The sequence below is a fragment of the Trachypithecus francoisi genome, unplaced genomic scaffold, assembly GCF_009764315.1.
Source record: "Trachypithecus francoisi isolate TF-2019V2 unplaced genomic scaffold, Tfra_2.0 Lachesis_group5, whole genome shotgun sequence".
Taxonomy (NCBI): Eukaryota; Metazoa; Chordata; class Mammalia; order Primates; family Cercopithecidae; genus Trachypithecus; species Trachypithecus francoisi.
This window is the reverse complement of record NW_022681470.1, coordinates 244,408-257,120: the sequence shown is the minus strand read 5'-3', so window position 1 is coordinate 257,120 and position 12,713 is coordinate 244,408. Positions and strand designations below refer to the sequence as shown.

Below are 12,713 nucleotides of genomic sequence, written 5' to 3'. Positions count from 1 at the left end.
CGAGTGTTTTGGCACCTGAGGTGCAGAAATCCTGGATCCCTTTGAAACCATGTACCAGAATGCAGCTTAGGTGCAGGCCCTCACCGCTGACCCTTTCCAGACTCACTTTGACACTTTGCAGCCCTTTCCTGTGGAGTAAGACACCCACTCTCCCACTCAAATAGAGCAGGCAGAGATAATCTGGAGTGTGCTGGGTCACTCCTGGCAGACCGGCTGGAGCAGAAAGACATGATTCTGAGCCATCTTGTACTTGCCATTAACAGAGAAAACCCGATGTGTAGGCCTTGAAGTCTCACCTTTTAGTGTGGAATCAGTGGTCCTCCACACAAGATGATTGAGGTGCCTTGGGAAGGTACAGGAGACCTTGGAACTGAATGGATCACTTCCAAACTCTGGTCAGCAGCCTTAGGCTTGACAAAGGGGGCGCTTGGCATCTATAACTCAAACAACCAACTTTATTTCACTAGCCATGAGCAAAAGTTGTTGACCAGCTCCAGAGGATTTTCCATCCTGCCCTCTCCCTACTGGTGGCTCCCATGATTTGGAAATAACCTCATGTTCCACTTGGCAGTGCCTGGCTTTGTGGACCCATGTGATTTTGGCCTGAGTCCCAGTGAAAATGTTCCTCACCTGGCTGGGGAACATTGTTTTGAGAGGCCCCTTGATCTGCCTGGGGGACGTGTGGCCATGCTAAGGGCCCTGCCCACCTTCACGTGAGTGGCCACCTCTGCCAGGGTGCAGGCAGCTCCTAGCATGGAGGCATCCTGCCTGGAAGTGAGCTTTCCCACCTCCATACCCACATTTCTTAGAGGCAGAGAGTTAACAGGGAACCAAGAGTCAAGAAGCCACAGGGCTGGTAACCTGACTACAGCCAAATCTGTGACCACTACCGGAAGAGGCAGGACAAAAGTAATCGGGAAAGGAGAAGATGCGGGCTGGAATAAGGAGATGGGACAAAAGAAGACAGAACAAAGGCAGGAAAATCGGAAACACCAGAAAGCACAGTGGCGTTAAAGGGACACACCAACACCTGGGCTCTTGCACTCAGGACTGAGTCCAAGGTTTCTCGGACTCCCTGCACCTACACCTGAGGACAGAATCCGAGTTATGCGAGGACAGGATGGCAAAAGGGCCGACAGGGAGTAGGTGTAGCGGCGAGGCAGGAGGCCAAGTGAAGGGCTGCCAACAGAAACTGGAAAGGCAGGAGGCCACATCGTCTTTTCCCAAACCTCCATCTACGAGTTGCCTCAGCTATCCCCGTGGTATTATATGGGTGCTTCCCAACCACCTTTAGAGAAGCCTCAGCAAGCCTCCCTCAACTAGGACACAAAGAACCCTGGATTTTCCTGTTCAGTCGGCTCCTCAAAGACGAGGGCAGTGCCCACTGCGGACTGGATGGCAACGGCGGCAGCGGTGCGGGCGCGCGTGTGGGCCCGCTGATGCTGCGACAGCGAGCGGCTGTGGCTGAAGCACTTGCCGCACTCTGCGCACTCCGCTGGCCGTTCGCCCAGGTGCGTCTTGCGGTGTAGTGCAAGCTTGGAAGCGACGCTGAAGGCCTTGCTGCACTCGGGGCATTTGTGTGGCTTGTGGCCGGCATGGTTGCGCCGATGCACGTTGAGATTGGACACGCACGTGAACCGCTTGCCGCACAGCTCGCAGCGGTAGGGCTTCTCGCCTGTGTGTGTGCGCCGGTGCTTGGTGAGGTCCGAGCGGTCGCTGAAGCGGCGGCCGCACTCGGGGCACGCGAAGGGCTTCTCGCCCGTGTGGATGCGCTGGTGCACCACCAGGTCGGAGCGCTGCCCGAAACCCTTGCCACAAGTGGCGCACGCGTGTGGCCGCTCGCCCTGATGGCTGCGCTGGTGGCGCAGCAGCGTGGAACTCTCGCTGAAGCAGCGTCCGCAGTCGCCACATGCGTACGGCTTCTCGCCCGTGTGTGTGCGTTGGTGGCGCACCAGCGTGGCGCTCTCCAGGAAGCCCTTGCCGCACTCCGGGCACTTGAAGGGCTTCTCCCCGGAGTGCGTCTGCAGGTGTCGCGTCAGTGTAGACCTCTTGCCAAAGCACTTGCCGCACACGCCACACTGGTGGGCGTCGGAGGCACGGGGTCGCACGGGGCTCCGGGGCACGTGGATGCGCGCGTGACTCCGCAGCCCGGCGCCGCTCCGGAAGGCTCGCGGGCACTGCGCGCAGCGGTGGGGTGGGGCGGCAGGGTCAGAGGTTGTCCCCGGGGGGTGCGCCCGCGCCTGGTGGAAGCGCAGCGCGCTCTGTCGGAAGGTGCGGGCGCACAACGGGCAGCGGCAGGGCCGCTCTGGCAGATGCTGACGGCGCCGGTGTAGCAGCAGCGCCGGGAGGTGCGGGAAGCGGCGGCCGCAGGTGCGGCAGGGGCAAGTGCGGCATCGCTGCCGGTGTGCACCCAAGTGTAGGTCAAGGCGGCCGCTGTGGCGAAAGCTTTGTCCGCACTCACTGCAGATGTAGAGGGTCTGGCCAGCATGGGTGCGCCTGTGCGCTCGGAGGTCGGCAGCCCGTGCACAGCGCTCACCGCATTCTAGACAACGGAAGCGGCCGTCACCGCCGTGAGCTCGTTCATGTCGCAGCAGCACTGAGCTGTAGCAGAAGCTCTTGCCACACTCGCTGCACGCGTAAGGCTTCTCCGCTGCCACTGCTCCAGATGTGGCAAACATGGTGAGGATGGGTTCACAGGGAACCGTGCCACTCACATTCGGGGGTCCACCTCCTGATGCTGTGGCTAACTTTTACTTCTCTTAAGGCCTGGAAAGGGCACTGTAACAGAGAGGAAAGGGGAGGCCACAAAAACTGGTCTGATTTCAGGGTTCTTCTCTAAGGACGGACACTGCTGCTGTTCCAGAGGTGAGCTGTGGCCAGGTTCACCCTGCACCCTGAGCCTGTGGGGAGAAGGTCATTGTGAGCCTCTGCAGCAGCTCCTAAGGAATGGAGAGGGGAACACGAACTCCCTATTTGTTATAACTTCTTTAGGTAGTCCATCTCCAGGATTCCCTTCCCCAAGACAAAGCAAAGCCATGGGCATCCCGGAAATACGGAGGGGGTGTCCTTGAACCACTTGGAAGGGCAGGAGGGAAACTACAAGTGTCCTGGAGAACAAACAGGAATGGATTCAAAGGGGAGCTTGCATTAGCATGGGAACCATCAACACGACTCTGAGGGAAGGGAGCGCCAAGCCTGTCTGCTGGCCTTAGATGGGGATCCCTGTCTGGGGATACATTAGGAAATGACCAAGGCGGGATGGGGCAGTGAGAAGTCCCCTGTGTTCAGACTATACCAACGCCTTCCTCCAAGACCCAGCTTTCCTGAGTCACTGACATGAACCCAGCCAGGCTTGGGCTGGGAGAACAAAGCGGGTAATGTGATGAAGCACAAACAGTCACAGCCTAAGCAAAGGGTTCAGACCCTGAAGTTACAGAAGGGGCTGGGGCCTGGCCAAGGGAAGGTATTTGAGAAACTCCAAAATATTGTTCCTTGGCTTTGGACAGCACTTAATAAACACACTACCCCATGCCAGTATATAGCCCCAAAGTTGAGAAAGCAACTCAGAACCCAGGAAAGGGGTAAAACGGGAGCATAGATAATTCACAAAAAAACATTATTAGAAGTTGGTGGCATTATCTGAGAAACACTTTTCCCATTTTCAGGAAAGCCTGGAGAGAAGGAAGGGGCATCCTTTCTATAATAATTGTTAGGATATCCGAGTTGTTTGTGAAGGTTTGAATATGATGAATCTGATCAAGAAAAACATATTGTTTATGAACATTCTGCAGCATTTCCTCACTGTCCCAGCCACAGGAATCTGAGAATCTGGAGTAGCAGAAAAACTCCTTTATGGAGACCAAATCTGCTCTATTATCCTATTTGTCTCACATGATATCCCTGAATTCTTCTGACAAGTTGCTCCGGGCAGCTGTCTGGGAGCAGGGTCAGCCTTTGTAGTATGTGCACAGAACCTCACCTGCCCTCTAGTCAAGAGCACAATGTGGCTGCCCTCTTCACCTGGCTAGCCTCAGCACTGACTACTTCTCTCAAGGCCCACGGGTCAGTCTCCAGCCTTACTGGAGATTAGGTCTAGTTGCTAGTACAGTATAGCCCCTTGTTGCTCAACAGATCAGGGAGAGGACGCAAAATAAATTGGTCAGCTGTCACTTTCTTCTTAGCAGATGAAAGTTCATCAAAAATACTCAGACCTTTGGTTAAAACCCCCATAGACAGGGTCCTTATGTTTTGGATACAAATGGGGTAAAGTGAAAACAGCAAACCTGCAAGTCTGGGCTCTGGAGCTTCTGCTCCCCGCCCACGCTGGGCAGGAGTAGCCAGCATGGGATGTCCTCCTCTTGTGCCTCTGGAGTAGGATGTGCTGTGCCCAGCAGAGATGAAGTAAAAGGGAAAATGTGAATTACAACTGAGCAGGGGAAGAAAGGGAGGGAAATATTTTCAGGAGGAGGGTATTTATTTAATGGACATTTTAAAATACAAAAAACTGAATAGTACACAAATCACTCACCATTTTACCATTCTTGTTTCATCCACACCACCACTCCACTTTTTTTTTTTTTTGGTTGAGAGAAGCTCTAGAGTATTTTAAATTCCAGACATCTTATATAAAGAGTATGATTAGTATGATTTTTAAACAAAAAATGCAAGCAGGAGCTCTGGAGCAGACTTTTTGACAGTCTTGCCCTGTCGCCGAGGCTAGAGTGCAGTCACCCGATCTTAGCTCACTGCAACCTCTGCCTCCCGGATTCAAGGATTCTCCTTGCCTCAGTCTCCCGAGTAGCTGGGATTATAGGCGCATGACACTGTATCTGGCTAAGTTTTTTTTTTTTTTTTTTTTTTTTTTGAGGCGGAGTCTCGCTCTGTCACCCGGACTGGAGTGCAGTGGCCGGATCTCAGCTCACTGCAAGCTCCGCCTCCCGGGTTTACGCCATTCTCCTGTCTCAGCCTCCCCAGTAGCTGGGACTACAGGCGCCCGCCACCTCACCCGGCTAGTTTTTGTATTTTTAGTAGAGACGGAGTTTCACCGTGTTAGCCAGGATGGTCTCGATCTCCTGACCTCGTGATCCGCCCGTCTCGGCCTCCCAAAGTGCTGGGATTACAGGCTTGAGCCACCGCGCCCGGCCTAAGTTTTGTATTTTAGTAGAGACGGGGTTTCACCATGTTGGCCAGGCTGGTTTTGAACTTCTGACCTCAGGTGATCCACCCGCTTCGGCCTCCTAAAGTGCTGGGATTACAGGCGTGAGCCATCACACCCAGGCTGGAGTAGACTTTAGAGATTCTTGGTTCCTTCAGAGAGACTTTCAACCCAGACACTGGCTGCTGATTCTAGTTAGATGTTGGTTCAGAGGAATGTTTGCCCTCCTGAAAATAAAAACTTCCTGGAGAATCAGTGGCTGATCCCAAATGCCAAAGAAAGCAATACTCATGCCCCACTGAGTGCTCTGCCTCCTCCTTGGGTATCTGGAGACCATGGCACCTCTCAAACCATGTTTCTAGGAGCCCACCCTCTCCCAGGCCACTGCCTCCCAGGGCACATGCCCAAGGAAGACAAATGCACACATACCAACATGCACACTTAACACTTAAACGGCATGTACACAACAGTACCATTTCCTTCCATTACGGATGTGGAGTAAGACACTTGCTAGGGGGCAGGTTTGGCGCTTAAGTCCCAAGGCAGGCTCTTCGAGTCTCTCTTCTGTACCTCACCCCATGCTGGAGCTCATCCCACAAGCAAAGGGATCACGCTTAAAGTCGAAAACTGAAAGAAAAATTATTACTGTGCCAAAAAAAAAGAGTGACTTATAGATCATCGTATTCCCCACTCTCCTTATTGAATGTGACTTTTAAAGTTGCTATACCACCAAATTTCTTTCACTTTGGAAAAAAACTACAGGGAAGTTCGGAAAGAGAGAAGGGGGAAATATGTACAAATTGGCGAAAAATCTCATTTTTGAATAATGTAAGTACCTTTCAAGCATTTAATACAAATACTATACATATAACTAAAAAAACAAAACAAAACAGGTACTAAGAAGGAAGATAAGCTAATGGAAAAACTATTATTTACAATAGTGGCAAGATAAACTTCTGAGTTTCATATGTCATTTTGTTTCTGAATAATTGAATAATAATTGAAAATCTTTATTTTCAATCAGAATAAAGATGTTTCTTCCCTGGTTATCTGTTCTGCCATGCCAGCATTTCTGGGGTGGGACAAAAGACCTCAAAAAGTCATGATTCACAAGAAACCAGTGGTCATCTTGAAGTCAGCGTTGGTAAACCTGGTCTGGGCAGCAGGGAATAGAGCCGAGGGGAACTGTTCCATGCTATGCTGTCTACTACAGTAGCCCAGAGCCACATGTGGTGACTGAGCACTTGAAACATGGCTGGTTCAAACCGAGATGGTTTGTAAGACCCAAATACTCTCCTCATTTCAAAGACTTAGTATTTAAAAAGAATGAAAATGCCTCATTAATAATGTTTAGCATTGATTATATGTTGAAATATTTTTGGATATATTTGGTTAAATGAAATAAATCACAATACATTTTACCCATTTTTAAAGAAAAGTTAAGATGATAAATGTGGCTTATATTTTATTTTTATTGAATAGTGCCTGTCCAAATGGCCTTTCCAAATCCTGGAACATTTGAAGGGAGGCTAGCCCACCTCAGTCCTTGGAGGGCTTTAGTTGAGAAAAGGTCACTGACCCTGTCTGACCTTACCTTCAGTAAGCATAGAGGAGAGCTGTTCCTCTCATTTTCCAAGGCCCTAGTTCCTAGCCACCCTCTCCAGAAAAGTCCACCTGCTGTTTTGGAAACTGGACATCTAGACCTGGCAGGGACTTGGGGTTGTGACTTACGCAAAACCTTCTCTCACTGCGACTCTCAGAGGGTGAAACCATACCAGTTGTTACCAGTATTAACACACAAGAACTCTCACATGTTTGTACATGTGTTTCCCTTTCGTCTTCCCAGTAGTCCTTTGAGGTGGGTGTTACTAGTAACCCCCATGTGACCTGGGCTTCCTATACAGGCTTGTCCAGTCATCCAGCACAAGTGCGCAGGTGGGTCTGGGGACGGGAGTAAGTCAGCAGGCCACATGGCCCATCTCTCACTCTCCCTAGGGCAGCCCCACCCCTTCCTATAGGCCCCAAGAGGCTTGCAGCAGCTCACTGAGCAGCAGGGAAAGACCTGGCTTGAAATTCACAGGGAAGCACCAGGCAGCCAGGGGACAAGGGAGTAAAATGCCAACCCCAAGAACCAGCACTTGGGGCCCCAGGGAATGCTCTGTGTGCACTGTGTTCATCTTGGGGCCCTGACCCAGGAATGGAATGGTCTCCATGAAAAGAGGGGCAGGAACTGGCGGTGGGAGGGTGGGAGTTGTAGCTGCATCAGGAGCGGTGATTCTTCTGCTGGCTTCTCTTTGTATTCTTACCCCTCAGGATCTGAGTGATGCTGCTGTCTCCAGGATTCTGTGATACCCCTAGACTGCCCTGAAATCTGGATGAGATAGAAGCAAACTATCCATTCCCCACTCTAGATAGGGTGTGGAGTAGACGTTTCCCTGGCTTTCAGGAGGCAATTTTGGGGCCTTGCCACTTACAGTTCCTTCTACTGGCAAAGCTCTCTCACTCCGTCATTCAGGACTCTCTACCCTTTCTCAGAGGCTCCCCCTGCCTCCAGACCTCCCTCCTACTCATTGCTGAGCTTTATTCTCCCTGATCTGGGGTGCTGTGACCACTCTGGGCTTCAGCATTGCCCATGTCTCAACGGGACAGGATAAACTCCCACTATGTATGTTCTCTCCCTGTTCACATCCATATCTTCTCTATACACCCCAGATTTCACAGGAAAATCTTTGTGAAACCAAAACTTTCAAAAGAATGTATTTGGATCATGATCAGACTTAGGCACTTGGGGTAGGAGCGAACTTGTTATTCCTGTCTCCACCAGCTCCTTAGACATGTCAGACTGAATCTGAAGCTGGAAGGAGCATATATTAATCAGTGAATATAACAGGAAACAGAGATTCCTGTCGACTCCGGAAAGATTTAAGTCCTATTCTAGGAGGTGCGGATGGGGAATGGAATTCAGAGCACCAGAACTGCCACTCCTTGCTTCCTTCCCCCATAAAGAAACAAAATCCAATACTTCAAAAGAAGTTGCTCCTTCCAGCTTCAGATTCAGTCTATGTCTAAGGAGCTGGTGGAAACAGGAATGACAGTTCGCTCTCAGCCCAAGTGCTCAAGTCAATCATGAGCCAACACATTCTTTTTATTTTGGAGGCAGAGTCTCGCTCTGTCTCGAACTCCTGGCCTCACGTGATCCTCCTGCTTCAGCCTGCCAAAGTGCTGGCATTACAGGTGTGAGTCACCATGCCCAGCCCAAATACATTCTTTTGGAAGTTTTGGTTTCACAAAGATTTTCCTGTGAAATCTGGTAAGTATAGAGAAGGTATAGATGTAGACAAGGAGAGAACATACATAGTGGGAGTTTGTCCTGTCCTTTTGAGACACAGGCAACACTGAAGCCCAGAGTGGCCAGAGCATCCTCGATGAGAGAGAATGGACTATATGGTCTTTTGCAGCATCCCTGGGCCTAGCAAGGACTTGGGCACACAGAAGGTACTCAGTGCTTTTTAAAAGTGATGTATTAGTCCGGAATCCAATTTTCCCAAATTCCCAGTCAGGTCCCTGGAGGAAAGGACCTGACTACAGTCGTCATATCCTCCATAGCACTACCCACTACATATACAAATACTCTGCTTTGGTTTACTGAGTTGAGCCTGCAACCTGTGTAGCAGAACCACAGAGGCAGGCATCCAAATTCTGGTTCTTCCCATTACTAGCTGTCTAATTTTACGATAGCAGACTTGGAGTGTCTGATCCTCCTGGCTGGGAAACCTTTAGTAAAGACAGTTGGCCAGGAGCGGTGGCTCACACCTGTAATCCTAGCACTTTTGGAGGCCGAGGTGGGCAGATCACCTGAGGTCAGGAGTTCGAGACCAGCCTGGCCAACATGGTGAAACCCTGTCTCTACTAAAAAAACAAAAAAATTAGCTGGGCACGGTGGCACACACCTGTAGTACCGGCTAACTTGGGAGGCTGAGGCAGGAGAATCGCTTGAACCTGAGAAGCAGAGGTTGCAGTGAGCCAAGATCATGCCACTGTACTCCAGCCTGGGCGACAGAGTAAGACTCCATCTCAAAAAAAAAAAAAAAAAGAAAAGCTATTATTATAGTGTTTCATATGGAAAGGTCAAAATATTGCTAAGTCTCGCGGGGCGTGGTGGCTCACGTCTGTAATCCCAGCACTTTGGGAGGCCAAGGTGGGCGGATCACTTGAGGTCAGGAGCTTGAGACCAGCCTGGCCAACATAATGAAACCCTGTCTCTACTAAAAATACAAAAATCGGCCGGGTGTGGTGGCACCCGTCTGTAGTCTCAGCTACTGGGGAGGCTGAGGTGGGAGGATCACTTGAGCCCAGGAGGCGGAGGTTGCAAGGAGCCGAGATTGCACCACTGTACTCCAGCCTGGACGACAGAGCAAGGCTCCGTCTCAGAAAAAAAATAAAAAACTAAATTGCTAACACTGAGATATCTGGTGCTTAGGATTTACTCTCCCTAGGACAGTCCTTCTTGTTGTTTGTTTGTTTTCTGAGACAGGGTCTTGCTGTCACCCAGGCTGGAATGCAGTGATTTGATCACTGTCCCACTGCAGCGTCGCCCTCCTGGACTCAAGCAACCCTCCAGCCTCAGCCTCCTGCGGAGCTAGGACTATGAGCAGGTGCTACCACACCTGGCTAATTATCATTATCATTATTATTTTTTTTTTTTGGTAGAGACGAGGGTTCTCACCATGTTGCCCAGGCTGGTCTTGAACTCAAGAGAGCCTCTCACTTTGGCCTCCCAAAGTGCTAGGATTACAGGCATGAGCCACCGTGCCCGGCCCTGGACAGTTCTTAAGAGGGACTCTGAGTAAGGGGCTTAACTCCCATCTCCACTTCAGGCATCCTAAACGGTCTGCAGCCCTTTTCAGTCCTTCCCCGCTCAACCCCTAAGAATCCCTCACAAGATTAGAGCAGCACAGCATGGGACTTCCATAGCTCCACTTGCGCGAACTCGGCGCTCCCAAGATGAAAGAAGGGAAGCTGGCCACTCATCTGGGACTTGGTGCCTGGTACTTAAGAGCGGGGCACAACTATTCGCCGGATGAGGAACACAGCACCTGAACAGGTCGCTTTCCGTGACCCACAGCAGCGCAGCCAATCCTGGGGCGCCTCAGGCGGCGCCCGTCACAAGTTGCTGGGCAAACTTTCTTCGGGCGAGCCCCTCCCCAAACGCGAGCCTACCCTAGCCCCTCGCCTGTGGCGGCAGCCGACTCGGAGGGCGAGACCGACCACCAAAGACGTAGTGCGGAGCGTCTAACGCTGCCAGAACCCGGTGCCGGCCGTTGCCCCCTTAAGCCGGCTCAGCCTGGCGATGTTCGGCATGGTGACGCCAGCCCCGAAGGTCACCCGGGGAGGACCGGTGAGGACAGGCGGAGGGGAAGGCCTGGGAGGAGCAGGCCGCGCGGACGTCTCCGGCCAATCGCTCGCTCCGCAGTATCTCCGCGTCACTCGTAGCCCGGGCGGCGCTCCCGACCGCCGCTGACAACAGTCTCCCGAGGCGGATGGGAGGAGAATAGCCACAGCTGAGGACCGCTGCCCCGCGCCACCCGTGCCCTCCCCTGCCCTTCAGTCCCCTCACCGGTCGCCGACTGGCTCCTCAGACACCGCGCGGTTCCCACTCAGCCGGCTGCCGACCCCCGCCTCCCGGACTGCGGGACTGGGGCGGGGGAGCGAGGAAGGGGCTAACGGCGCGCGCGGCCTCCGACTTGGGGGAGCGGGGAGGCGCCGGAGCGTCCGGCTCCTCGGGATGGGGAGGTCACGCTCCTGTCCCTCTCGCCCGCGCCGGCTAGTGGTCAGTCTCGCGCGGGCAGTGTCACCAGTTGCTGGGAAGACTGGGAGGCCAGCGAGCAGCGTCGCGACCACTCAGCCTCGCCGGCCCTAGCTGGAGCCAGGAAGGAGGCGGGGCTAAGAGAGAAAGCCCGGGGGACTCCACTCCCGCCTCCCGCGCGCGCCAAGGCCCCGCCCTCTCTCCGGACTTGACCAATTCCTGCCCCGCCCCTTTGTCTGTCGGCCCACCCCTGGGCCTCGTCCCGCCCAATCAGAGCAAAGGGCGCCGAGCCCGGCGCGCGCCTCAGCCGCCAGCCGCGTAGTTCCGGGCGGCCCACAGTCTAGTCTAGTAGCACCTCCCACGGCCGCCGGCGGGACACAGGTGTACCCTTCCGTGCTGCCGGCGCGGTAGCCAGTGCCCGGCGCGGACGGGGCCGCGGCAGCCATCCCCGTAGTTAAGTTAGCGCCTTCTTATAAGTGAGGCCGGACTGGATACCTATTATCTCTCAGACCTCACCACAACCCTGCCAGGGGAAATATGAGCATTTATCCTATATTTTAGGTGAAGACCCCACAAGTTAATGATACGCCTAAAGTCGCCATGGCAGGGATAGGGGTTACTCCTGGTCGGCTTGCCAGCTGCCTCTCCATGAGCTTGCTGGTTGAACTGCCTGTCCAAATGTTGACCCTAATGTCTTCTACTAGGAAATGCTACCAGTGTTGTTTTCCGGAAATGCATTTTGGAAGCCTGGCCATCTTTTAGTGTGCCTATGTCATCAGAACAGACGCCCAGGGATGGCCCTCAAGGTCCTTCTTTACTGCTCTAATCTTCCTTTCCAGGTCACTTAGTACCAGTCTTCCTGTTACACATCCTGAGCTCTGCTCAGGGGGTCCCCTAAATTAGTGTACACTTAGACCTGCCATGCTTGGACTGGATAACTCTTACCCTCTTTTCTGTTTTAATTTGTAAAAGCTTAGTCAAATGCTATCTCCATAAACCTATGCTAGAATACCCCTCTCTGTCCTCAGTCCTGAGGATATATCCATGCTGCAGCGCAACCTCCCGCATGTTGTTACTGTTGTTGTAGTCAGATGAATACTGTTCCCCCATAGCTTAAGGGAGAGGCCTTGTCCTACTCATGAACAATTGATCCCTTGAGGCATGAGCGCAGGGCCAGCACACCACAGATGATCAATGAGTGTTTGCTGACCTGCATATGACAACACGGATTAAGGAAGACAAATCTGGTAGCAGCAGGCAAGAAAGCTGGAAAGCAAGACACAGGATGCAGGTCTGGAGTGATGAGGGCCTGAACCAGGAAGCGAGAACATTGAGACATGGAAAATGCGCTTGAAGTATATATATTTTTATTGTAAAGAATCATACACAGATAAGGTAGTATTATATAGAGAATGATTAGTTGAGGATATTTCCAGAGTCTTTAAGCCAGAGAAATGTACTAATTTAGACATTTCTGGACTCATTGCTCAGTATTGATGTCATGTTTTTAAGGGCACTGACACACTTGGCTAATCCCAGAGACATGAAGAGGATGGTGACTAGGATGGTCACCCAATTAAAGGGGCTGGGGATATTTAACCTAGAAAGAGAAATCTTTTTTTGTGCACATAATGACTGTACACAAATTGTAACAAACTTTCACGTGAAAGAGGCCTGGATTAGATGACTTTCTTCTGTGTAGCTTTGGAGGGGAAAGAATAACGCGGGGGAAAGAACAGGAAGCTGGATTTA

General features: G+C 52.1%; 1 protein-coding gene across 4 annotated transcripts; it reads right to left on the bottom strand.

Annotated features, from left to right (window-relative positions):
• Positions 1–427: 427 nt before the first annotated feature.
• On the bottom strand, positions 428–11,334 carry ZNF672 (zinc finger protein 672). Of its 4 annotated transcripts, none has more exons than XM_033198148.1 (5): positions 10,773–11,334; positions 5,629–5,782; positions 4,529–4,620; positions 4,284–4,381; positions 428–2,900 (listed from the first exon to the last, which is right to left on the bottom strand). In XM_033198148.1, the coding sequence occupies exon 5, from the start codon at positions 2,676–2,678 to the stop codon at positions 1,320–1,322; it is 1,359 nt and encodes a 452-aa protein (XP_033054039.1). In that variant the 5' UTR covers positions 2,679–2,900; positions 4,284–4,381; positions 4,529–4,620; positions 5,629–5,782; positions 10,773–11,334; the 3' UTR covers positions 428–1,319. The 4 variants fall into 4 exon arrangements, with proteins under 4 accessions (XP_033054039.1, XP_033054040.1, XP_033054038.1 ...); XM_033198149.1 differs by having other exon boundaries at positions 4,529–4,595; XM_033198147.1 differs by lacking the exons at positions 4,529–4,620; positions 10,773–11,334 and adding an exon at positions 9,106–9,123.
• Positions 11,335–12,713: the final 1,379 nt, after the last annotated feature.